Source organism: Empidonax traillii, unplaced genomic scaffold (genome assembly GCF_003031625.1).
Source record: "Empidonax traillii isolate 1590-97213 ecotype Southwest subspecies unplaced genomic scaffold, ASM303162v1 scaffold76:size1281806, whole genome shotgun sequence".
In the NCBI taxonomy this organism is placed as follows: Eukaryota; Metazoa; Chordata; class Aves; order Passeriformes; family Tyrannidae; genus Empidonax; species Empidonax traillii.
The window spans coordinates 296029-323894 of record NW_020955269.1 but is presented as its reverse complement, the minus strand read 5'-3'; the positions used below and the strand labels follow the sequence as shown (position 1 = coordinate 323894).

Here is a 27866-nt window from a genome sequence, read left to right as displayed (position 1 = left end):
AAGTTGGCATTGATGTTGAAGTAGAGCAAGAAAAATAGATTAACTGAATCAGTTGTGTAACATTAAGTAAGCTAGGCAGAATGTTATCTGATTTTTAAATGTAAAACTTGTGTTCAAGAGTTAAGTTTTTTATGATATGGGAAATGCTGCAGCTTAGTAAGGAAATGCAATTCCATTTCAGTGCCAGTTGAACGTTTTTAGTATTATAAAAGCATAAGTTTCACAATGTAGTTGTGTAGTGATTGCATATTTTGTGACCCTTTTTTTGCTGTTGGACCAGGATTATTTGTCCTGAACAGTCCTGACTGGGAGGTGGACTAAGTGGGGAGAACTGTACAAGCTGCATTGGTTTAGAATCTTTAATTTTTTTTTTAATTGAATTTATTTACCACTTGTTTGGCCTCATTGTAGTTTCTAGAGCTGCTGAAGAATTAATCTTCCTAGAACATTGCTAGAGAAAAAAAAGAGACAACTTTAATGTAATATAGGTAAGAGGGTAAGTTGTCTGAGTAAGTTGACAAATTTGTATTAGAGGAATGTCAGCTTTTTCTTAGGAAGTGAGGCAAATTTAATTGTGCTTTTTGCCTTTCTCCAATAGCCTTTGATCCTAGTTTTAATACAGGACTTGAGAATTGAATGGTGATAATAAAGCATAAAGAACTGAATAAAGAACTTGATTAGGTAGAGAGTTCAGTCAAGACCTTTATGAAAGCCCAGAAGGGGAAATAATGACGTGCAGTCCAGCACTGACAGTGAACTGGAAAAGAAATACCCATTTTCTTGCTTCTTTAACTGTTTGTGGTGGAAGCCAATGTTTGCTGTTCCATGTCTTGTTTCTTATATGTCTTGGACACTAATTTTGTAGAACCATAGAGAATTGGACCTTTTTCTAAGTGAATGTGGTCTTTACACCTTTCCTACTCCAGCAGGTTTCTCTAAGTTCAGCATGTTTGTCAGGCATCCAACACCCAGATTTAGAAAGAGGCATATGAAAGGGAAATGAGGGCAAGGTGGAGAGGGAGGAACTAAAATAGCATTTGTGGTCATCATCTGGTGATATATAAAAGGCATTATGTATATAAAAATGTTCTGAATTTTAAGGAAACAACCCAGCTGAAACAGCTCTTGGGAAATTGTGAAGATACTTTTAAAAGATTATGCAAGTCAGCAAATGAAATTAAAACTTACTGCTGGTTTGGTGGTCAAACTACCTTGCAAAGCAAATAAATGCTCAGTGTTCCATGACACTTGACACACAGTATTAAAAGAAGAAAGTACAGTTGGCTGAAGTATTGTCAAGGACTCTTCTTCACAAATCTTTGTCACACTGTTCTGTTGGCTTATACGTGTTTCGCTGCATTTTGTTTTCAGGATCTAAAGCTTTTGACAACTTTTTTCTGTGCCACATTGAGTAAAAACAGTAATTGGAGATTGTTCTACAAAAGTTAAGGCAAATTATGAGATTAATTTTAATTTCTATCTACTGCAGATTAGTCTAAGTAGATCCTTCTAAGGCAGATGTTTTCAGTATGATATTTCTGAAATACAGAATGATTAGAAGAATAATGTTGCAAGACTTTCAATGATTTGGGCTTAGAGAGGCTCACAGAGAAATTTGTGACAATGTAGATTTATAAAAAAAAAACTCTGGCTATGCTGAAATGCTTCTTTTTTGATCCTTTCCTTGTTCCAGTCTGATCATAGGAATTGTTTGAGACCATCTGGAGTGCCTTCATATTTATGTTCATTTTAGAACGAATTCATTTTTATTCAGACCACTCAGTTCTTTCCTGCAGAAGTTATCGCTGCTGTATCTGGGAGATAACACCAGTAGAAAAATCCTGGTTCCTCAAAGAACCAGGGTAAAACTTTGAGCAGCAGAGACAGAGGCACACCAAAATCTTTGTTTTCGTGGTCACGATCTGTGATTTGTCACATATCAAAGCTTTTCTTTCTCAGTGCTTCAGGAACACCACTAAGAGTGAATACAGAGGGGGAAAAAAATCTTCCTGTATTCTGCTAAGTAAAATGAGGAGTTAGATTTGGAACATAATCATTCTTGCAATTAAAAGTTTTTAAGTAGCTTAAAAAAAAATCAATACATATTTTTCTCTTAATTTAAATATACCTTGTGAATTATAGTGTTCTAAGTAAGAGGAAATAACTGATCACTTGTGCAAAATATGGTAGACCACCATATTTTGGTTATTAGTCTAGTGAATTTGGTACTGGAGATCTAAACTAATGAGTATTGTACATATTTTTCAGTATCAATGTCATTACATGGTCACCACAGCATGATTTATGACCTCCCACCTTTTTATCAGATCAGGAAGGAATTAGTCCTATATTACACTTTGGCAAGTGTCTGAAACTCGAAGGTGGTTGGATCCTGGGCAGTAGTTTTACAAAATTTACTTAAAAAGTTGAAAAGCAAGCTGTATGTTTCTTATAAAGTCTGATGCCATGGGATCAGAACTGAGACTATTTCATTAGTATGTCCTTACTTTAGTATCTCCAGGTATACTGGTTTTTATATGAGAGTTATTGTCATGAATTTCAGCCCAAAACTCTGTATCTACCTCCAGAATATTTGCAACCTGTACTTTGAGGCTGATCTTTGGTTCTTGTGAACTGGTAGAACTGCCTTACATCTCCTTTGCTGGGAACAAGGGGTTTGGCAGTGGGCATTTATTGCCAGTGAGCTTGGAATTGACAAGTTAAATGGTTCAGAATAACAAAGCACTTTCTTATTTTTACTGATTTTTTTTCAGGCAAAGTGTATGGTTTGGGGAAAGATACCAGTGAGCAGTTTACAGATTCCTGGAAATACCAGATAGGCAGTGAAAACACACAGAAACTGTAGACTTGGTGGCTGCATGATGTTTTTTTTTTTTTTTAATACAAACTATTTTGCTTAAATAACCCTTTGGTTTTTTATGTGCTGGTGCAACGTTTTGTGTTTTGCAGATGAGCTCAGTGAAGATGCTGCGGCCGCGTCTCAATGGGATCCTATTCCGGCTCATGTTTGAGGAGCACGTGAACAACATCAAACCTGACATCATGGCAGTGACAATGGCTTGTGAGGAGCTGAAGAAAAGTGAAAGCTTCAGTAAGCTGTTGGAGTTGGTGCTGTTCCTTGGAAACTACATGAACTCTGGCTCCAGAAACGCACAATCCCTTGGCTTCAACATCAGTTTTCTTTGCAAGGTAAGCTGAAGCTGTAAAACTTGGAAGTGCAGATTCATGAAACTCAGGACGTGTGAGAAAGTATCCTAAGCAGGGAAAAACATTCCATCAATGTAATTTACCAACTGCACCTCTGCACTTAATAGTGGATAGGGAAATACAGAGTAAGCATTTCCAGGATGGTTCCTGCTATAGCTGACTTGGTGCAATGGGGATTTAAGGAAGTTTAGTTGTCTGTTCTGAGTTTTTTGGAGTACACAAGTAGAACAAATTTTTTCAATCTGAATTTGTTTACTTATTTTATCGATAGAATACACACAGAACCCTGAGTGTGTTAAATAGCTCTACCCTCTACCCAGCTGTCCCTCAAGCACTGTCATGGAAAAAATTATTTGGATTTAAGATGAACATTGTTAACCCTTAACCAAAGTTTGACTTCAGTTTTGGTGGCAAAATATGGGGCACATCAAGAACTCCAGAACCTAGAGTAGCTAGAATTTCATGTGCACTGCTTGTTTGTTTATCTGGTAAAATGTGTGTAAGGCATTGATCCAAACTTGGCTCAGTTTGAAAAGTACCTTTGAAGGTATCTTTATTTTAATGAATTGCAATGATTTGAAAGAGATTAAAAAAAATAGCTTAAAACTTGCAGAATTTTTTTTTTTTTTAAATATAATCAGAGGATCCAGATTTCAGGTCCCTTTTTTGGGCATCATGAGGAGATTGGATATATATCTCAATGAGATTTAACCTCGGGGCACAATCGTACTTCATGTACCCAGCAAGTGTCATCTGACATACTTCATCAGGGAAAGACTCTGCTTGCTGTGGTTTAATGCAAAGATGTTGCCAACTTCTGATAAAATAAAAATCATCATCTGAGAAGAAGCATAATTCTGTTCTTTAATAGCTTTATTGAAAGAGAAGCCAAGTTGAAGGATTTTTTTTCGTAGATCTCATGCTGCATTTTCTTTATGGTAGTAGTGGAATCTAAAGGGAAATTTATGTTTTAAGTGGAAAACTAGTTGTTACCAAGGGGGTGGGGAAGTGACTGTGCAGGAATGGTACTGCAGCAGAGTGGAAGTCTGAGAAGGAGCTCTTGCACTCCAGGTGATAGATTTATGAATTGCTGTCAATGCAAATTTCACATGTTGACACAGCTAATGTAGATTGACTAATCCTGCAAATTGTTCTCTGCTGAACTGAATAATTGCTGAAGCACAGCTACCTGTGCTTACAGCTAAATTCTTCTGAAAAATAACAGAGACAGAAATCTATGACTATTTAATTCTCTTAATTCAGCATTGCCCTCAGAAACAAAATCCATTTGCTAACCTTTTTAAATTTGTTTTCAAGGTAGGTATTTTTAGGGAAGTGTTCTTTTCTGTTCTTTTTTTCCCCTCTCTATGAGATTTAGAGGAAATACTTAAATATTCTGTGTAATATAATAAAGTGTTGACTGTGCTGTTGCATTTAGGTACCAGATATATTTTGTGATAAGGTCATGGCTAAAAATAATCACAGACAGTGATGGTGGTTGAAACAGAAAAGATGATCTTGCCAAGATCCAGACATGAAATTATATCATTAACATCTCCATGTATTGATTGAATATTATGAATTATCACTCATAAGTTCCAAATTCAGAACAAGTCACTGAAGTTAATGGAAATGTAGATCAGTGTCCCTGGACAGTGTGACATGTGCATTGTCTGCAACTGGAATTTATTGTTAATTACTTATTTTAAAAGATAGTTTTTGCTATTTAAAAATCCAATTTTCATTGGTTTATGTATTTGCCATTCTAATTTCAATTAGATTTGTATAGTAATATGCTTTTGCAAGACTAATTTTTTTCTCAAATGGTTTTGCTCCTGTACTTATGCTTTAGTATCATACTGAGGGAGGTAGCCTTCCACTCCACTGGTGTTGAATTTTATCAGTAAGAGCTGTTTACATAGTATTTTCAACAGATTTTTTTTCTTAATGATTTTTAAGTTGGCAGATTTTTATTTGGGTATGGCTTTCTTTGTGCATTGATTGTTTTCAAGTGATAATTGCAGTTGGTCACCCAAAATAGTAAGATTACTTTATTGGCTTTGGTTATGAACTAAGACTATGGTTTTAAACTGTCGTGAACAGTATAAAATATTAAACTATATCAACTGGGCATATCTTTTACAAGCACCAACTTTAGTATCTGTCTACAACCACCTACCAGCTTCATTACATTATTCAGTCTCAAAGTTTTATTGTTGGTCAATAATCAGTCTTCACTGAGAAAATGAAACTTGTGTATGTGTGACTATGGCAGGGGGAGTGTGTTAGCCCGTTCAGTGAAATCTTGCTGTGAAGTAAAATTTCCAATTTATATTTCTTGGCTAAAGAAGACACCAATAGAAAGAAGTGACATCTAACAGCAGGAGCAAGGGCTGTTTGGCAGTGTCATGTGCCTTAATGTGTGTGTTTCCTTGGGCATCTAGATAATACTAAATTTTGAAGGCTGTGTGAACATGGGAAGGTTTTTCCTCATTTTTAAATTTTTTTGTGGTGTGTGGTGTCCATTTGAGAAGGCACTGCTGCCATATTAGAGGTTTTCCTTGAGTAATTTCAAGGTATCTTCATTTCTGCTCCTAGGGAATATATTGCATCATTCAAGCTTATCTAGAGGAATTTGGGAGTCTTTATTCTGTGTTTTGGTATAATACCTCCTTTTTTTAGGCTAGTAGTTTATACTATCAGTCAGTGGACTTTCTACCCATGATAAGGGAACTTTTAAATAATTTTTTTTTAGAGCTAGCTGTCAGCAAGGTAGGATATGTCTGTGTACACATTTCTATGTGCAGAATCCTAATGTGATGAATTCATTTTTCAATGAAACCTAATTTTTGTATTGATTTCTTTTTTTGGTTTTGTTTCTTGAACAATCTTAAATTAATTGTCCATTTAGTGGATGTGGTACTTACATTATATAATCTAAAAAAAAAAAAAGAAAAAAAAGGCAAATATTGATCTGGGATGAATGTTTGGGTTTGGAAAATAAATGTTTTTCCAACAGAGCTGGTTATTTCATACACAGAAATTTGTTCTTGTGCAGCAACTTCTATTAAAATGTGCTAAAGAAAATAAAAGAAAGCACAAATTCCAACCTGTCTGGTCTGAGCTAAAAAGCTAATGCCTGTATAGTAATTGCAAATCCTTAAAAACAGATTATCTTTCTGGATGTTATATTGCAGTGTATTATGTTATTGAAGATAGAAATGATTTGTAAACAACCTTTGGCAGAAGGCAGAGGGCTTAATTTTGTTCAAATAAGACATCAACATCAGAGTTCAGGTGCTGCGTCAACACTGGCAAACGAGAACAGCTCTTCCCACATGTGCACCAGGGCATCTTCATTGCCTGAGTATGAAGCGCCCTCTGAAAATACAAATATGGCAGAAAAAGTTCTAAGGTTGAAGGAGGCTGTTGTAATAATTCACTAAAGGCTAATCTTTCTACCTGTTGCTGTGTTTGTTTAATTTATAAGAAGGAAGCAGCTGCTTTCTTGAACCCCAGTTGCAACAGGAGAACCCTCATGGAAAGGTAACAGAAAGAAGAGTTTTGCTTTAGGCATGTGCAGGGACAACTTCTGTTCCTGTGGTGGTGACTTAATGTGAAGACTAACAGCAAGCTCTTGCAGTTTTAATAAAGCTCTTGTAGCATTCCAGGTGCATCAGTGTGTATTTTATGTAATAAGTAATCTTATGTTACTTTGTGTTCTTAGTGCAAATAGTACAAGACAAGCTGTTTATCTGGTCTGAGTATTACTGATGAGTGTATATTTATTGTCTACCAACCCTTGTTCTCTTAAGGTGGGAAAGATTTCTAGGATATGAAAAGGTATATAATCTCATAAAAAATCAATAGAAAGCTTTTTTATAGCTATAATAAAGTGTCACTCTAGTGATGGCTCATACATAAATTTTTCCTTACATTGGCTGTCGCTTTCAACCCTCACACCTGAAAGCTGCATCCAGAAGTACCTGTAAAAAGACCAAACCCATTCTGAAAGTGGGTTATGGTGTGATTGGCATGGTTTAAATGTTTTACTTAATGCTATATGTAAAGGGAGATTTTTGTTATGCTGATGGTTTTTTTCTGGGTTACAGAACATGGTGCTGTGTGTAAAACTTGATTTGAACAGGAGCACTGAGTATTACTCTTTGTGTACATGAGTCTTTAATCCTTTCCCAAACAATGAATCTGAGAGTATTGACCCTCAAATTGATGCTTCAGGATTCAGCTGGAGCTACTTTCTGTAGCTGACACTGATATAACAATTTATTTTGGTTTTGTTTTTTTTTTTTTTAACTAAATGTGTTATTCCCAAATTCTGTCTCTCAGGTAAAGAAAGACCATAGATTCAAAACCTGTATTTTTAAATTTTAACACCACAATATTCAAAGTTTACCCTGAATCATAGAATTACAGAATATCCTAAGTTTGAAGGGACCCATGAGTATTATCAAAGTCTACCTGCTGGTCTTGTAAGCAGAACTTAATAACCTGGTAGGCTTGGAACTTGATTTTTAATTTATATATTTTGATTCTAAAGATCAAACAGAACTATCTGCGTTGTGCTAAAAATAAGGATGAATGTAGCAGAGATGTGTTGATGATTGGGCCAAAGAAGTGAATTTGAGAGAGGTGTTTAAGATCTGAGTGATGTTTACTCCAGGTTTAAACAACACAGCGGGTGCTAATACTGACTCTTGTTGATACAATGTTGCTGTTGGTGACAAAACATGTTTCTGTTGTAATTTGAAAGCAAAATAATTTTGTCCATTTAGAAAAAAAAAAGTGCTTTATCCACTTGATGATGTCAGATCAAAGGCTGCAAATCCCACTACTGTTGTTCACAGACAAATTGAAATGCGTTTTTTTTTTCCCATGCAGATGTTTAGCCACTAAATCTATTTTTTTTTTCAAGTCAGAAGAACTTCTGTGTATGTAGCACATTAAAGCCCTTTAACTGCGTACTATTACTGAGCATTGTTTAGTCTTTAATCGCCGAATTGGTATGAATTAAATTGCTTTCTTAATTGCCTAAATACCTTATATTTTTAAAAGCCTGTTTTTCCACTGCACTCATTTATTCTTAACAGGGTAATCCTTAAAGCTGAAAGGCCTCTATTAAATTGAACATCGATGGCAAGCCTGTCATGAGGATTATAGAATTAGAACTTCAAGTGATTTAGAGAATGAGAAAACAAATAGGAGATTTTACATACGCATTTGTGTATTCTTCTTAAATAAATCCTTTATTTCATTTGTTGTGTATGTTGTAGCTTACTTATATATGAGAACAGCACTACATGAGTTAGTGCAATGTGGCTAAAACACCTCTTTACAGAAACACTTGTATTACTTAATTCTTTATGTCAAGTGAAATAAACTCATCTCAAACTCTGACGTACATGTACTCCACTGCCTTTGTGAATAAGAGGAAGTCTTGACTTCCACTAGATCTTCAGTCAACTCATACATTCATTCTTTGTATCTGCATAAAAGAGAGCAAACTAAGAAATTTTGATTTTAATTTTGTTTTCTCATTCTCTTACGTTCATGGTGTTCTGTTGTGTAGACACCTGCACTCTGCTGTGGGATTTAGCCAAAAGTTTACTTGGAAACTTGTCACTGGACTTATTTTTTAACCATTGTTTCAGAATTATTTTTTTTCAATAAGAAACTGATTCCAGCAGTTAATGCACTCAAGACTCTCTTCATTAGCCTATCATTTGCAAGAATAATGCTTGCAACTAAGTGTGCTGCAGTTGAGAGGACAGTGAAAATATGCACAGTGAAAATGTGTTACTTCACATTGTGCAGTTTTCTCGCAGCTTTTCATAAATAAACCTGGATGTATTAAGCTCCTTTTACCTGCAGTCAGGATTATTTTTGCTTTTTTATTGTCATTCTATATTCCTGTAAGGTGGGGTGCTTTTATTTCATGTGTCTGTATAGAATTTGCCTCAAAGTCTTTAGGCTAAAGCAGCATGTTTTAAATTTTGCTTCAAGAAGAAATTGTGGATTTACAACAAGGAATTACTTTAACTTGACTGGTCAAAATGCAAATTGTGGCTATTAGCATGATGTCCAGCTATGCAGCATTTCAGAGGGATTCCTTTAGAGATTTGGCAGTTGTGGCATTGAAGGAATGAACTCAGTTCTGTTCTCTTTAATCTCTGCTCACAGCTATTTTTTATCACAGGGAGCATTCTGAACTGCTAGTGCTAAAACCTCAGAACTTTATGGGCTGTTTTCAGGTTTTGTTCTCATCAAAATGAATTATTTTTTTTAAAAGTGGTGCATAAGGTAGATTCCTTTTGTAGCCTTAAATTATGTAGAATTCAAGGAATTTGATTTATGAAATCATTTATTTCATTTGCAGGCAACCGGTGTAGGTAACTTGTTGCTAATGAGTTACATCTGCAGTATTCACTTTATTTAAACATTTTTACTAAAAAAAATGATTTTTTTCTCTTTTTTTTCTCCTATGTTCATTAGATTCGAGATACTAAATCATCAGATCAGAAAACAACCTTGTTGCATTTTCTGGCAGAAATCTGTGAGGAAAATTACAGGGACATCTTAAAATTTCCAGATGAATTACAGCATGTTGAGAGTGCAAGTAAAGGTAAGCAAATAGATAAAGCACCTAAAGGTAATAGTTTTTTGCCTTGACATTAAATACTTCTAACATTTCTTTGGGATTTTTGGATTATGTAATCTGTAAGCATTGATAATCCATGTAGATTGTGCCTTTCTGCTTTTTATTGACCTTAGGAGAAGTGATGAGGGAAAAAAAAAAACAGTAATAAAACAACTCCTTCTGAAGTAGGTTGTGAAAATAATAGAGTGCATTTCAGTGGGGTATTTAAAAAAAAACACATCTCAGAAGTTTTGTCAGCAGTATAATGATTATGTTTAGTTTACTCTTAAGCCTTTGAAGTCTTGTAGCTTGAGAGTGAGCACCGTGTGTGTGCATGTCCATTCACACAGGGCATGGTTCTTGTTTTAACACTTGATAGAGAATAACAGATCCTGGGCTGTATATGAAATACATATAGTTCAATTGTACTACACAGTCAGTATTTGGTACTGACTGTTTTTGGTCAATCAGCAGCATAGGCTGGTGAATGTGATGGAAAGCTCAGTTCATTTGTTGGACATTTTTCATGTGGAATAGACTGTGCTGCCTTGCACACTTGTTGCTGAGTTGTCAAAGGTGAAGGTAGGTGAGAGTGCTTGATGAAGATAACACCAAGTTTTGTTTTGATCTGGCATTAATGATTCATCAGAAGATAAATACTTGGGGGAGCACCAGAATATATGAAGGAAAAGAGAAGGGAGAAGTTGGATACACATTTCCACTAGGTTGATCCAGGTTTGCAAATTTTTGTCTCCTTTTTTCAGTGTTATCAGTCAGTGTCTCTCTTCAGTGCAGTGATTAGCTGTTAGATAGACACTCTTTTAATTAGGCCATCATTTGCTTTCAGTTTGTGTTCTTCTATCTCAAACTTCTGCCTAGTGAGAGCAGAACTCTTGTTTCCCCAAGGACTTGGGGAATAGTTCATCAATCAACCACACTTTGCTGTTGTTTCAACTCAGACTTCTTCACAGCTTTATGTGAGTGTCTTTATCATACAATTTTTTTGCTATTTCTCAGACTTTGTGTCCATTTCCAGGTTGGGATTTTTTCCTGCATGTAAACTGAATTCTCTTCATATTGATTAAATGTCTCCATGCCTCACTTTTTTCTTTTCTGCTGAATTCTTCATTGGCATGGACAAAATGGAACTGATCTTCTGTAGAGGATTGAAGATGGATTTGTGTTTTAATGCAGAGACTGAAGAGACAAGTTGTACATCACAGCCCTGAATGTACCACATATGTGAATAAAGGTGCATGGTTAAACAGCTCCCAGCTGGCTGCTTCTGCCTGAGCACTGTTGTGGGACAGTGTTGGACCTGGCCTTGAAGGCATGAAGTTGTGTCAAGGGAGGTTTTGGTTGGATATTAGGCAGAAGTTCTTCCCCCAGAGGGTAATTGGGCACTGAACAGGCTCCCTCACCAGGGCAGTGGTCACAGCACCAGGGCTGACAGAGTCCAAGAAGCAGTTGAAGAACAATCAGACACATGGTGTGGTTCTTGGGGTTGTTCTGTGCAGAGACAGGAGTTGGACTGAATAATCCTTGTGGATCACTTCCAACTCAAAATGATCTATCGTTTTGTAGTCGAGTAACATAGTCATTAATTGTATTCATGCAAGTAACATTTTGGTATCTTATTTAAATTCCAAAAATGTTTTCTAGTATTTGTTAATTCTTCTCTAGAGGTGACTTTTTAAAGTTTAATCTTTTTCTTCCTTTCTTTATGAAGTCTTATGGTTTACCAGCCACTTTTGATGATCTTTTATGAATTTTCTTCTGTGGCTGACACTTGACCTTGCAGCTTTGAGATTTTTATAGTTTGATTCAAAGCCTCTGATGTTCTCTAAGTTGACTTCAGGAATTAAACCAGAGGAGTCAGTAAAGTTAGATTAAGCTGTAGCACCCTAAACAGAGAAAGCATATTAATGGGAGCAAATTTGCTAATAATCCTGAAGCTTAGAATACATATGAAAAAGATTTTATTGCAGTTAGATTTGTTTCATTCCCTAAGATAAAAGCTCATTACGTTTCCTATAAACAGCACTGACTTCTAGCAGAGCATAAATTACTATTCAATTTTAATGACCAAAGTTTCCCTTTCAGCCCTTTTTTTCTTTCTGTAGCAAAGCAGATTTTTGGCAGAATAAACTTGATTTGTGCAACTTGCTTTAACTTTTCCCCATGATACATGTTAATTGTAATGTTCATCTGCTCTGTCACGTGTGGTGTTTTTTCTGTGTTGGAAGTTCACTTGCTTTGCGTGGAAGAGATTTTCACTTCCTATTTATTGTTTGGTGTTTTATAAACCAGTGATTTCGGGGATGGACAGTTAGGTTTATTTTTCCTGTGGGAAACCTCTTTTGGAATAAATTGGCTGGATATGAGGGCATTGGCATCAGTTAGTTATACGTAAAAGAGAAAGAAATCTACCAGCAAATATTAACTCTGCATGAATTTTAAATAAGGAAATATGAGCTAAACAGGTGGCAGTCTGATTACTTGAGATGTGTGCTCTTACTTTTTAGTCAGTAAGCAGCCTCGTGGTTTGAACAGTACATAATATTCCAAATAAAAAACTGAACACATTCAACTTCTTTTAAATCTTGGATGCATGTTCTCAATTCCACTTAAATAAAAAGTAAGTCTTGTTTGGCTTTAATTTTCATATAAGAATAAAGAACCAGCATCTGAACAACAGCTGATTTATTTTTTTTATAAGAAATAGCAGATCAAGAATAAAACTGGATTTTAATATGAAAAGGTCAATGGGATTAGATGAACTGCCCATGCATGTACCAAAATCTTCAATAATCTGATATTAGGTATGATAAAATATTTGATCTTTTTAAAGATGGAAGATCAGCCTAAGGGTTTATGAAAAGGAAAAATAAATTAGGAAACAGTTTTATTGTGGAAAGTATAAGCAAAGGTCAAACTGATTAACTATCGAGATCATTGAAAAAACATTTTTTCTTATGTGTAGCAGACTGTGAAAGGAAAACCAATAAAAAATCACAACACTGTGATGAACTGCATTCTTAGATGACAGTGATCTTCCCCCAGTCTACAGTCCTTTCCTCTTGTTCCCTTTGAGACTACGCAAAGCCTTTTTTTCATGTTTTAAATCACAGTCCATAGTTTAAACATTGTGCCTGTAAATAATAAAACATAAAAGATAAAACATAACTATGTCTTTATTCATTGAGCATCATATCCAGTTGCTCCAAAGTTTAATAGTTCTTGATGTCCCTGTTACCTACTTTCTTTGACTGCCAAGAATGGGAATTACTGGGCTGTGTAGAGTCATGTCAAGTTGAACTTAATTGTGAATGTGGTATATATTTTATATATATATATATATATGTAATAGTTTCTCTCAGAAATAATGAGGGCTTTTTTCAGCACTTAACATAGCAAATTCTGTGCCTAATATGAAAGTGTTCCACTTCTTAATTCGTTTAAAGTGTTCTTAGAAGAAGCAAAGGTCATTCTGAGTAAAATTACGTGAAAGGTGCCTTGGGGGAGTGAATTAGGTCTGTGTAGTGGACTAAAAAGGAGAATAACAGGAACACAGATTTCTCACTCATGTTGACACTGGAATTTATTTCTTTAATTTGCAAGCATATGGTTCTAATGGTTGAGGCATCTTTGTAGAAAGGGCATTAGCGATCAGAAGCACTGTGGAATGCAAATATGTATGTACTTAATATATTATTACAAATAATGTAATAAAATATTGGTTTTAAATTTTTGCACAGGTACTTCACTGTGATTTAATGCTATAAGTTTAGAATGAGGGAAATATTTTCACACTTTCTGTGCCATTGTCACTTTAAAGTGTAGCAACATTTAAAACATACTCATAAGTAGCTATTTTTTTGTCTAACGAAAGTTTTATAGCTTGTTGCAGTAGAAGAAACGGTGTTTTCACAAAGAGATCTGCAGCATTTTCCACCTTGTACAGTTTAAATTGCTGAAACAGATTTTGCCCAATCTGGTACATTATAGAGTATAAAACAGACAATGCCTTCTGGCATGAGAAAGTTAATGCTGCATCTGTGACTTTTCTCTCCCTAATAGAGTCTGAAGTTGGCATTTTACAGCATAATCACAAGTCAGTCCTGCACTGTACAGAGACTTCTGTCACTCTTTTCATTCACTTAAGCTGCAACATTGGACTGTCAGGATCTCTCTGTGTTTTTCTGACTGTAGTAAACACACAGTCAGGTGGATCAAATACTTGAAGACTCTTTTCTCTTGTGACACTCCTGTATTTGCATAGAGCGGTGCCATATTGGTGGTAGCTGTGCATCAGCTCATTAAAAGTTTCCCGACAGACCTGTTCTCCGTCGTTGACAGGTGTCAGGGAGGAGAGACAGGGAAGCAGAAGCTTCACAGATAGTTCTTGTGTTGTAGTTCCAAGGAACAATTTTGGAAAGATACCTTGTTGGAGACTCAGTGGGATTCTGAATTGGCTTACACTCTGCAGAATTGCTTAGTGAATTTCCCGGTCTGTGAAGGTTTTGAGGATTTTTTTTAGTTGCTGTCATCTAAAATGTATTAAATGGTGTGCAGAATCTTGGTAGTTCTGAATTCTGAAGCTACATTTTGAAGCTACAAGTTGGATCCTTCATTAAGCAGTTTTTTGTAATGGCTTGCATTTTAAGGCTCTACTTCTCTCCCTGAAGTGTAAATATCAAGGGCAAAATGAAAGAATAGTCCAAATGACTCTCATGGGCTGTTGTTTATTAAAGAAATGAAAGCATTTAAGAATTTCTGGCTGTAGTTAAACCAATTCAAAATTGAAGATAGCTTTAAATGTCTTAAGTTCTGCAGTCCATTGAGAATGTCTTAATACAAGCCACTAGAGAGAGGTGAAAGCTATAAAATAGCACTTTCTTCTTTTTTTTCCTCCTTATCTGTTGTTCAGTTTGCATTTCCATTGCTGTGGGGAAAGCTGTTGCACCTCTGGAAGTGGTTCAGTTCACGTAGTTTGAAAGGCCAAGCTCCTGATACAAATTGAGAGTGTAAAGGGAAGTCTGTTGGATGAAACTGCACAACTCCTTCTTTGAGATTTTAGTAACAACAGCCGGTTATGTGACAACAGCTTTGCCCCTTTTTGTATTGCTTACTTTCTGTTTACTTGTTCTCTTTGCCTCACTTGCAGTTTGCCTTATACCATTGCCAGGAGTTAATGCTCAATTAATAGTTACTGATTTTATAATTATAAGCTCTATTTTCAAAATTAACTCAACTTTTAAGGTCTTGAAAGACATTTGTAGAGAGGGTTTCTGGGTTGCTCTGAAGGTAATATCCATATTGCCAGGAGAATGCTGCTGAGTGCAGTGCTATTCTCACCCAACACATCTAATGCTTCTGGTTCTTTTTCTAAAATTGGGACATATACTCTCCAGAAGATTTTTATTTGTAATATGAAAAGTCAGTTCAGTTGAAAAGCATTCTACAACATGCTATTTTTTACAACCTACTCAGTGAGATACATGTGAGAAGTTGGGGGAAAGGCTGCTGTTGACAAGGGAAAGTAAGGGGTTGGCACACACAGCATTTATGCAGGACACCAAAATGGGTATAACAGTTGTCAGGATTCAACCAGAAGGAATATTACAGATTCAGATATTTTTCTTTTCAGAAAACTGATCTTTTGATGACAATAAATTTGACTTTAGGTAAAACAATTTTGAGTCAGTAATGAGTTGGGTATTATGACCTGTCCAAAGCAAGAGGGGGATTTGATGTTGTATAGGATCCCTTAGGAGGTGAATGGCTTTGTTCTGTTCTGTGCTTTGGAAAGGAGATTTTACAACTGCCTTATTCTGATAATGCTACTGGCAATGCATTGGGTGCTCCTAATGTGCTGCCTGTCATTTATAGGTGATTCTTAGTCCTAATAGTGGCATCAGAATTCCTTTTTTGGTCTTATAACATGTACATGGGCACAAAATTGCTAGAGCTGAGACAAGCTGATGGATTCTCTAAAAGAGAGCCCAGTTCTGTGCTTACACTGATGTTAAAAATAGGTTACCCACAGACATTTCTTTTTGTTCTATGAACATATTGAGTGTTTTGAGATCATGAGCACTGTTTGTGATTTCCTGGCTCCAGAGGAGAGAAGACATGCTGCTTATGACATTTCTGTTTTTCGACCTAACAAGTAATGGTTTTGGTTGTTGGTTTTGTTTTTTGTTTTGTTTTTAGATCTTCCCACTGTCTCACTTGCCAAGGCAAGCTTGTTAATGGCATTTGCACTTCAGTGTGTGTAATATTTAAATTAAATTTCCTCACTTGAGATGCCTGGTATCGTTGTGCTGGGAAGCTGAAAATCTGTTTATACCCAAAATGTGGGTTTTAACATTTTAGCTTGTGTGGCGCAGTTCTTCACCAGATGTGTGTTTAAAATCTCTGTGCCTTCCTTTCCTTGAATTGTATCAGATATTTCTATTTTTTTCTATAAAAATGTCATATCCATTTGTAAACATTTATGATGTGTGTTTGTGATCATCACAAACTGTGATGATTCTAGGTTTTGATTGCAGTTGAGATTTTTTTTTGGGTAGAGATTGATGAGTATCTTTCCCTTCTCTATAAAGATGGAGAAGAATATTGCTATCCAGAGCTGGTGCACATACATGGCTCGTTAAACATCACCTTGGACTGAGAGATAATTAGTGCCTTAGACTGAATCTCTCATTAAACTCTAAACCAGGAGTTACTTAGGACTGGACTTGTTACAAAGTGCTTTTACATTAAATTTGTGGTTCACCTCTGCTTGCAAATGGACAGGACAATGAAATCAGTGTACAGTTGCTTTATCTTTGTTTAACTAAGGTAATGAAGTTACTGTTGCAGTGTAAAAAGGTGAAACATAGTGGTGTCTTGCCTTCCTTTACTGCTCCATAGCAGTGCTGTGAGAAGGCAACTAAGATGTATAAACTCTGCTGGGGGAGGAAATCTTAGCATGCAAATGACAAGTGCAGATGCACATCTGTGTGTGAAATCTATCTGTTAAAAATTCTGTTTTGAAGCTTCTTCAAGTTACATTACAGGACATGGTCATAATATATAAACAAAGCATTGTCATTTGGGCAGATCTGCTCTTATTCCTAAACTTTAAAAGGTGCAGGGAAAATTCTGTGTAAGATTCACAGGGTAAAATAGTCTATTATGCATCATGTTTTGATTGTTAGGCACAAGTACCTGGTGCCAGAAAGCTTTCCCATTTTTTGAAGGAGAAGGATGGCCAAGTGCCCATGCTAGTTAAGATACTCTGCTTTTTCCCTTTGACCCCCAGATGTTTAAACCTCCACCCCATAAGCATTTGTAAGCTTATGAACTTAACAATAATTTCTTGTAGCGTAGTTGGTTTTATGTTTTCAAATTTAGACAGTGTTATCTTAATTATGTACTTTTCGATACTTCTTTACTTCTGCTCAAGTTTTGTTACAAACGGATGTTTACCTCAAAACAACAGTGTTTACTTGTTATCAGTAACAAGTTTGGTTTGATCTCACTGTTCCTCTAGTTTCTTCAGAAATTCTAATGATTAAGTTGTCCTTCCTGGTGAAAGCATTTCAATATAGAATTATTTTTACTGTTGAAGTTAGTTTAAGTCTGTCACAGTGGCATGTAGCAAAGACCTTTTTTTTGGATAAAGGAAATAATGCATGTGCTATCTCAAATTCATTTTTTTTCCATGTTAATTACTTGAGAAATAACCTGCTAAGGTAGCTGTACTGGTTTTGAATCTGGAAGCTGTTCAACCATGAAGCTTCAGATGCGAGTTGTTTTGCCTGGTACAGGTATTTCACAGAATCTATCACAGATGTGTGTGTGTGTATACACATAAATGTATGTACTTACACATACATGTCAGAGTTACCATGCTTTACCTGTCACTCAGAAGTCCATATGTAAATGTGTTCCTGTGTAGGTATCCCTGTGAGATGTATGTGTACATATATCTGCACACACATATGATACAGAAGCATTCTCTGAGGTGCACACACACTGAGCTGCTCCCAGTCCTCCATTAGGCTGCAGCAGCACTGCTCACCCAACTCCAACGGAACATTTATTGTCTTAATAAATAGAAACTTACTTAGTATGAATTGAGTAATCAATGATTGTAATTCCTGAAGATTATGTACTTGCTCACCCATTTCCCCTCAAACTGCTTCTCAGTCTTTTGTGAAAGACTACTTCCATCTGCCCTCAGGCAGTAAGAAATAAATAGTCATTAGTATGCTCAGAATGCAGTTATGGTACAAATACTGTCTAGACTTAAAAATCCATGAGTTCATTTGCTTCATACTGACTTGCTTTTGCTTACTGAAGTAATTTATATTGTTGGTTCTCCCTTCAGAGTTTTTGCTAACCATGGACGTGGCCATCCCAGTTTTGCATCATGATCAGAGAGCCTTCAAATTTCTCATGCAAGAGATACTTCACCTAATCAAAATCTATCATTTCAGCTTTTTTTGTGGGGAGGACTCTTAGTCTGATGCAATCTTATTTTAGAAAGGATTAGTCTGTCCTTTGGTACTGTTGCTGTATTACTGTAAATACAAAATGCTTAGCTTGACTATAGGGACCAGCTAGTGTTCAACATCAACAGATTAACTGCTTGGAGCATTTTTCTAGGACTAAAGCAGACGCTCACTAAGCCTTCCTTAGCGTGCAGACTGTGCAACTGCTTTCTCCAAAATAAGTGGATAGCATTGGTTTTTTTGTAGAGCAGAAATTAATATAGGGAAAACAATAACGTGAAGGAAATTATTATCACCTTTCACGTCAAAATAACATTGTGCCATCTCTTCAATGAGTGTGGATTTCTGTTAAAAATAAGTAAGAATATACAAACTAATCTTTTAATCAGTCACAGATTTAATGATGCATGATTAACAGAGTTTCATCCAGTACTTGTGCAGAAAGAATACTGATAGATCTACGTGCGTATATTAGTCTTCCACTGACATGAAAAATAGTCTGGACAATATATTAATATACATCACTTCCTCTTCACTTTAGTCATGTTAGTTCCATATGTTATAGTGATTCTGTGGGACAAGAAGTGAAGCTGAAACGCACATGTGTAACTTCTGGTGTTGGTTTTCTTTCTCTGTCTCATAAATCCTTTATTGCACAGTGGTTTGAGGTACACAAATTAAACATGCTGTATTTCTTTCCACCTTGGAGCTGTTGGTGCTCTCTGCAAGTCAGGCTCTTTATAGGGCTCAACTAGGGAAACCTTGCTGCCTTTTTGTCCTCCCTTTGGCTCTGAAGATGGACCATGTAAAGTTTGAGGGTTTATGTGGTTTTTTAGGCATGTGATGTGGGGAGAACACTGCAATTCCTCCAGGCTGTTTTCCCCACTACCTGCACATATTCTCAGAGACATATTAAGTGTTACATCCTGGTCTGTTTATTTTGATACGTTTATGAACCTGTTGCATAGGAATCCAAATAATCTTTTTCTAAACTCACACCATCTGTCTCCACTATTCTGTGTCAGACTTTCCTTTGACTTCTCAAACTTTACCATTTCTTAAATGCTGACCTTTTCACTGTGGATGGGAGTCTTCATTTACCTGTCAACTTGTGAGGGTGGTGAGGTTGGTTGTTCACTGATGTTTATTTGTTTCACTTTTGAAATGTGGCGAATATTTTACCTTTCCTACTAAAACAGGGAAATAAATGCCCAAGCATTCTCTAGGCTGCTTTCTTTTTTTGGGGGTTTGCTCCTCCCAGCGTGTCTGGGGGTTATGGACAGGTTTTTTTCTGGTTGTTGATGATGTTTTTTTTTTTTTTCCTTGTTTTTCCTTATCTTCTGTGTTCACCTCATTGTTCCTACCTTGAAATCAGATATTTGTGTATTGGATTTAGTTGGTTGCTCTCTCTTTCTGCATTATTAAATAATATTGGATTGGCTGCTAGAGAAAGGCTTTCCCAGTAATAGTCCTTGCACAGTATTTGTGTGCCATTGAAGACCAAATGCTACCTTTCGTGTAGATTATTTAGACTAGTTCTACTAAGATGCCTAATTTTCATGTGGAATGACAGGCAAATCAAAGTTAAACAAACCTTTTTCCTGTGAGCCCCAGCTTACAGTGGGACAGGCTGTTTAGTATGTGCATTTTGAAGTGATTTTAAAGGAATGGCTTTTGCTGCAAGTAGAATTTATGCTTTCATAAATTAAAACCTTGCAAGAGTTTTAAGAAATTTACATGATTTTCCCTGAAAGTAAAAGGAATTCATGTTGCCTCCTCTACACATTACTGAAGTAGTAAATCTCTAATAAAAGCGTTTATGGAAGGAAATGCAGATATTTTATTATAGTATATATATACATTTCCTGTTCTGTCATCTCGTTAAGTCTGTCTTGCAGAACAACAACTTCATAAATTGTGTGAACAGAAACTTGTATGTTTGCCTGGACTAGGCAAAAAAAAAAAGTGAACAAAATTGCATATTCTACTACTTTTTTGATAATTGATTGTGAATTTAAAAAGTTACTTATGGGAAGCACAGCTATAGGATGCAACCTTCTTGATTCGATAGAATTCCTTCAAACTTTCCCTATCAGCATGCATCTAATCTGGTGTTTTCTATACTTTATTTTATAGAACAGAGTTACTGAAAACTCTTCCTATCCATGTTAATCCCAAAGGTTAAGACTTCTTGTTTGTCATTGTATCCTGAATTTCATTGCACTTTTAAATTTTAGACAAAAATTAACTTCTATTTTTAAATTGCTGAAAACATTTAAACTTCACGTTATGTTGCCTATTTTCTTACCAGCTGCTGTTCTTTTTACGAACAAAATGACCATTTGCACTCTCCTAATTTACTTTGCACTACTGGTATTTCCTTCAGTGTTGCTTGTGTCCTCATCTAACTTGAGAAAAATATTACAGTAATTCAAGTTCTTAATTTCAAGCAAAAATGTGTGCTCCTTTCTGACCATAATATTACATGATTAAACGAATGCAACCACAACCTAAAATATTTGCTAATGTTTATTATTGAAACTGTTTTAGTGGTTGATTTCAAGGTTAACTCTCGAATGTGGAGTTAATAATTGCAAGGATGTGGGGGTCAGTATAGATTCCACCTTCCCCCTCTCCCCCCCCCACCCCCCAAGTTAAATTAAGCTTAAAAACTATTTGACTTTACAAGATGAATAGTCCCTTTGGTACCCAGTATAAAACTGATAAAATTGAAAATAAAATCGAGATAATGGCTGTGATAAAGGCAGCTGTATTGGTGCCTTATGGATTTGAATGTGCTCGTGAAATCGATGTTATGGCTGATGTGAGTCGTTACTTGCAAAGAACAGAGAATTGATTTTGTTCTGGGAACTGCTTCCTTATTTGCCAGATTTTTATTTCTTATATACTGTTTTTCAAGCCATCTTGACTCGAATTCCTCCTACTGCTGAATCTCACGTAGTCACAGCACTTTTTTTTTTTTTTTTTTTTTTTTTTTTTTTTTTTTTTTTTTTTTTTTTTTTTTTTTTTTTTTTTTTTTTTTTTTTAAATTACAAGAAAGCAGAAAAATCAACGGTTCTTTTGAAAATACTTGGTGGAACTTCTGGACAAATCACTTGCCATGAAAATATACTAAAAAGCAGAAAGCCCTTAAAAAAGGAAGTTATGTGCTGATCTTGACTGCCCCAGGAATACCTGGGTTAGCTGGATGCTTTGGCTCTGGAAGGCAGGTGCCTGCAGTCGATCGAAGCATTGACTGGGCCATTACTGAGGAGCAGGGAACGTGCTGGATGTTCTCACCTCTGGTGCCACACATCAAAAGTTGTTTGTGACACTGTCTTTGCAAGAATTGACCCGATTATATGCACTGCCACTGAAGATTGAGTAGTTTGTAGAGTACAAATTCTCTCTGAAGTAAAGGATACTTGAAGCATTGGATTTAGAGGACGGAGGTGAAAGGGTGCAAGTGTTGCAGTGCTCCTGGGGGAAAGGGCTGTTGGGATGGTCTGCTCGTGCTGGAAAGCACAAATTTGTAAGCTGTGCAGGAGGAGACAAGGCAAGACAGACTTGGGTTTTGAAATGCGTCTTTTAATTAAGAGGAAGCATTTGTCAAATTGCTCTTTATGATAGAACTAAGAATAAGTGAACCTCATGGATTACGGCACAAAACTCAATATTAGGCATTCAATTAATTTTAATATTACAATTTAATTGTAGTTAAATTACACCAGGAGCATCTCTGCAGAAACTCTGTCACTTTTGCTCCTGTTCTGGAATTCTTTGCGTGTGGTGTTGCTTTACCTTCAACATTGTGTTGTTGTGATTTCTCAGATGCTGTCTCAATTAGTGGTTGTTTATTACAAATTGCAGAAATAATGGCTTACATTAGAACAGCTTGTCACACAGTAAACAGGGTTTCTTTGAGTAGCCTCTTTGCTGCGCTCTGAGTCCAAAACTTCTGTTTGATTTCCAGGAGCTTTTATTATTCAGACCTACCTTTTCTATTAACACGGGGTTTCACAGCTCTGCGTTTTAAAAATCGGTTTAATTTCAATGTAAGAAAAATATTTAATATTTTTTCCTCCATGTCTATTCCTTAAATCATTCCTGTAACAGAAATAAGCATTAATAATAATTTAACCAAGTACATGCATTAATAAGGTAAAATCTTTTTGAACTCTAGTTAGTTTTTAATCTTTGAATTAGATTTAAAAGAATGAAATATTAGAATTTTTACCATACATTTAAATAGAAATTCAATAATTAGAACTAATGGTAGAATTAAATGGTGACATTTCAACGTTAAATATGATGATCTGGTATATTACAGTAGATAGTTTCACTTAGTTTTTATGAAGGGTAGGATTTTTATGAGCAGTAATTCAGAAAAATGTGGGTCTACTTAATGAAATCATTCTCTTTAAGACTATTTATACTGATGTTTTTTCCCCTTCTGATACCCTTTCTTGAATCTGCAAACTTTTTGCTCATTGTCTTTTTTTTTTTCCTAGTTTCAGCCCAGACTCTGAAGAGCAACCTTGATTCCATGAACCAGCAGATCCAGCGGCTAGAAAATGACATTAAGAATTTCCCTAAAACACAAGATGAAAATGATAAGTTTGTAGAGAAGATGAGCATATCCTTTTTGCGTGTCTTTATTGGTGAACTGAACATTTTGTTCATCTGTTTGAGTGTTTACAGCACTTGAAAATAGGTTTTAAGTGTCGTCTTTCATACCTTTATTCTAGAGCAGAGAAAAAAAGTGTCAGAGAACATGCTGGATGTAAGAAAACTGAGAAAGACACTGAAAGAACTGAGTAGAACCTAAAGCATCTATAATCAGACTTCCAAGGGGGAAACCAGAGAGCATTCTGGAACAAAGTGGTTATAATGACCACTCACAGAGATAGTAATATGGTTGTTTGTTTTTTTTCCTTAAGGAATCATTTTAATAATATTTGTTGCATCACTTTTAGAAAAATATCAGCAAAGTTGATAGTATTTTAGCTTCACCTGTGTTTTTTAAAGGGCAGAGTATATATATAATTTTGTTAATGTTTCTAATGCCATTTTTAACAGATCTTTTCAGGGAAATATTTACATTTTTTGCACTCAAAAGTGGTTTGTTCTTTTAAAAATCTGTTGGAGAATACCATATGATGTCTGTCTAACTTGCTTTGTCTCCAAAATTTTCCTATAACCAACTTTAGTTTTGCTCCAAAGTATAAAGTAACAAGTAGAGAGTACTATTGATACAAGAAGCTGACAAAACTGCAGTAAAGACTAGACAGAAGCCCTTTCTTTCTGAAAAGAAATTCGAAGGTGTTTATTTTGCACAAAGCACATTTCTGTGTTCATGTATGAAAGCATTTGGAGCGTGGTCAAGTCCAAGGCATTTGGTGCTTTTATAAAGCTCAGGTAGTTCTTGTGACATCTCTTCTTTCTTACTGTACCAAGCCAGAAGTCTTGGTTTTGTGTGTTTTTTCAAAGGAGGAAAAAGAAAAAGGAGCCATTTGCAGCTGCTCATCATGTTTAGCAGTGGATGTATCGAAGAGCTTCTCCCAACTGCTGTGTATTTGAAAAGTCAGTTTTAGCAGGATTTACCGTCTGAATGGATTCAGTGACAGAATTTCACTAGAATTTATTTAGTATCTTCTCTGTATGGATTTATTTTCAGTTTCTGACAAGACTGCAGCAAAGTAGCTTAAGGAAGACAACTCCTGACTAAGTGGAAAATTGTTTCTTATTCCCTACATATTCTCTTCCACCTTGTCTTACTTGCAAGGTTAAGAGACTTGCTACCAGTAATCACAGTTATCAGCTCTGCTATTAAAAAAAGAGCACATTTGCTTGAGATACATTCACATCAGAACAACTTATAATATTACCTCATAATTGTCCATTGTCCTTTGCCTTGTCACCTTGGACAAGGGCTCAACTTTGTCACCTCAGCCCCACTTCTGTTCAGAAATTAAAACAATGTCCTGAAATGCACCTTCACAATTCCTTGCTAAGCTTGATGGCTCTAGTTTACAGGCTAGAGAAATGGTATTTCAGTTGTGTTGAGTAAATGCTTTACCTTTTGTTGTTTTGCTACCTATGTATGTTTTTTATAAAAACAATTGGCATCACTCAAATAGTTCAGTGAGGGAAAAGAGTCAGAGGTACTATTTAACTTTTTCCTCTTTGCAGTTTATCACCTGAGTTTCTTAGTGGAAGAAAAATTGACAATGCAGAAGAGCTTAAAAAAACTTAATGTACTAATGCTTCTTTGTATTGAAAAAAATAGGAGGCTCCTATGAAATTTCTGAAAATTATTGTTGCAAGTCTATTGGGCAGCTTAACTTCAGTGCCTGTACTTTGATGTCACAGGTAGATTACCAACCCCAGGTAATTAAAACAGGCACCTGGAACTGTGAGTGCCTGACAGCTTTTATCAAACTAGTGAATTTGGTGGCTTGACAAAAGAGATAAGCCTGTAAGAAATATACTGATTCTACCTGAGGATTTATGTTTGCATAATTAATAGATGACCTGATAAGTGGTGGGTTTCTCTTTTAGAAAGTCATCTCTCTTTATATCAGATGTTCAAATTTGTTTCTGCTTATCATTTAGTATTTTAAAGTTTTCTACACTCCTGAATTTTTTTTTATTAGATTGAAGAATAGTTGTTAAGCGTGAAAAAATTGCACCCTGGTCTTCAGTATGTGTTTCTTTTGTTCTATCAGCTGGTTAAAAATTTTTTTGTTGGTGGCACATACTGAGATTAGAAGGTTAAAGAATTTCCGTCTAAACCATCTCTCTTAGTGCTTGAGTGTTTCAGGGTTACAACTCTGCTATAACACAAAGTAGAAAGTTTAAAAAAAAAAAAAAAGGAGAATAAAATATTCTCTGAATTTCTTGCTATATTAAATAACTTATGTGTGCTTCCTGAGACGACTTTTTTATGATCTAATCCATGGCTGGAACTGTACTTTACCTGAAGAACGGTTTGTAAATAATTCAACTTTAAATGTGAGAGGTTTCTTTTATAATTAGCCCTGTTCATGCAGCACTGGGGAGTCTGATTCAACAGTTTAGAAAAGTAATTACAGACTAAGCCAGTTCTGGCTTTCACTCCTTATTTTAACTCAGTGTTTGTGCCTGTAATTGAAGATTTTTTTTTTTTTTTAAACTGCAGAACTCTGAATTTTAGATTTACTTGCTGTAGGTGTATACATTCATTTCTTTTTAGTGATGTGAGTGTCTAGTTGGAGATGGAGAAAGATATTCAGATTAATGGAGTTTAAATGTAAATGTTATTAACAAAGATTAAAGACAACAGAATGCAAAGCAATTTCAGAGGGAATAAATGGGAAGTTGTACAGAGTTAACTTTTTAATTAATCTTGACATAGAACTGTAAATGCATAAATAATAAATACCACTTCTTTATTCCTTCCATCATACGCACACTCAATGACAAAAGTTTATTCCTCTAGAAAATAAACAGCTCTGAACATTGTTCCAAGGAGAAGGGAAAAGGGGTAGATACAGGGGGCAGGAGGGCACGTTTAGTCATTGGGTTCATACTTTTTGTTATCCTACTACCTGGAAAGCATGCTTTTGGATCAGTTATATATTTTATAAACAATCTTACATTAATTTATTTATATAATGTGTCTTAGATTTACTATTATACCTTTAAATGAAGGGTTTATATGGCTTTCTGGTGTTTTTTACCCTGTTAAGAGACACTAACATGCCTAATCTTGTTAAAATCTTTTGCCTACCAGAGCAGTAAATGCTGCCATTTCTAACTAACATTTCTTCTAACTGATTGCATACATGTGAAGAATCAAAAGCTTATTTTAAAAGAACTTCAAAATTAAGGGAACGTTGAATGAAAGAGCAAAAATTGATGCAGATAAAAAAATTCAAAGCCCTGTGCATTCATCTTATCATTCAATGTAACAGCAGCAATTTGTGAACTAATTTTAATTTTCAGTAAGGAATGCCATTCATTAAAACAGAATCCTTTTTATGAAATAAAAAAAGCTGCCTTCCTGAAAGGCATGTATTCTCACTTGATATGTATTTATGCTCACACTTCCATCTAATAATGATTACTGCTTCACAACTGAATGGGAGGGGGTTTATTTCCTTACTTGATGTACTTCAATTGTACAGAAATGATCTGGGGAGAAGTCTGCTTTGTGTGTGTGTGTGGGGAGGCTTTTATGCAGTGCAAATGTTAGATATTTAATGTGCATTAAACATCAGCCGATGATTCTCTTGTAGGAGCTGCACTGCGGAGTCTCTTAGAGCAGGCCACTGGGGAAGGAACAAATGTACTCCAAACCAGGATCTCAGCATCTGGAAATGGCTGGGAACCTTTTTCCCCTTTTCAGAGTGATTGAGCAGCAGGACATCAATTACACAGTGACATGGAGTGCTGAAAGAATGTTAATGGCATTAACACTCTTGTCATTTCTTAACACTTGGGATTTCCTCCTGGCTTGTTATGGAAAAAATAATTCACTTAAAGTGTTTTGAGATGTCATTTTTAGGAAAGCCTGTTTTTGTTTTTCAGAGAACTTGACATGTACTGGTGTCTTAATTTCTGTGTGAAAATGAACATCAATATCTGACTTTGTTCACAAATAGGGACTTCTCACAAATAACCCCAGAGGGGAGGAACTTCCATGAGCTTTTGTGTATGTCCCTACATTTGAAGTAACTGTCTTTTGCCTGAATGTATTTGAATGTTTTTAAATATAGAGGCATTTCTCAGTACTTTAAGAACTGGAAAAAGGAACTATTCAATGATTTTTCAAATTCTAGGTCATGTATAATCTTTAAAACAATTTTAAACATGTGCCTTTTCTTCAATAGTTATATGAAGTTTTATGTTCTTGCTGTCTACAAAAATGACATTTGAACACTCATTTGCAAGTGCAGCTCTTGACTAAAGGAGATATTTTGGGGAAATGGTAGTTATTTATCCAAATAAAATACCTTTCCTAAATAGTGTGTAGGGATAAAAATCTACCTTAGTGCTTCTAGATGGAGCATGGCTTTTATTGTTTATATTTTAAGTTGCAGTTACATTATACAAATCACTGGTCTTAGTGCTCAGCATTTCTTTAAAGTTAATCTCTCTGCTTACAGTTCAAAACCAACTCGAAGGAGCAGTGAGCAGAAAGTCTAAGGTGTGTACCAGGGAAAGGCTTGGTTTAGATGACTGAGTGTAGACAGGGGAAGGAAATAAAATTAAAACTTCATTAAATGCTAAGTAAAGGAATTTTTTTATTGTTTTCAACCATTAATTGTTAGTCTTTCTTGCTAATATAAAGATAACAAAACCTGCTGAATTCACATTATTGATACTGTTTGTAAATGAGGAAAAGTCAGAAACATCGAAACTTTAAAACCCTTTTCTTATTCCATTGAGGAAAAGTAGACTAATTGAAGCATCACTCAACTCTTTTGAACTTTAAT

General features: G+C 35.5%; 1 protein-coding gene across 5 annotated transcripts in view; it reads left to right on the top strand.

Annotated features, from left to right (window-relative positions):
* DIAPH2 (diaphanous related formin 2) overlaps positions 1–27866 on the top strand; it is a 194053-nt gene that overhangs the window by 72222 nt on the left and 93965 nt on the right. For all 5 annotated transcript variants that reach the window (XM_027880856.1, XM_027880855.1, XM_027880854.1 and 2 more), the window contains 3 exons: positions 2971–3210; positions 9739–9868; positions 22899–23023. In XM_027880856.1, the coding sequence (XP_027736657.1) occupies positions 2971–3210; positions 9739–9868; positions 22899–23023 (495 nt within the window). The remainder of the gene's footprint in view (positions 1–2970; positions 3211–9738; positions 9869–22898; positions 23024–27866) is intronic.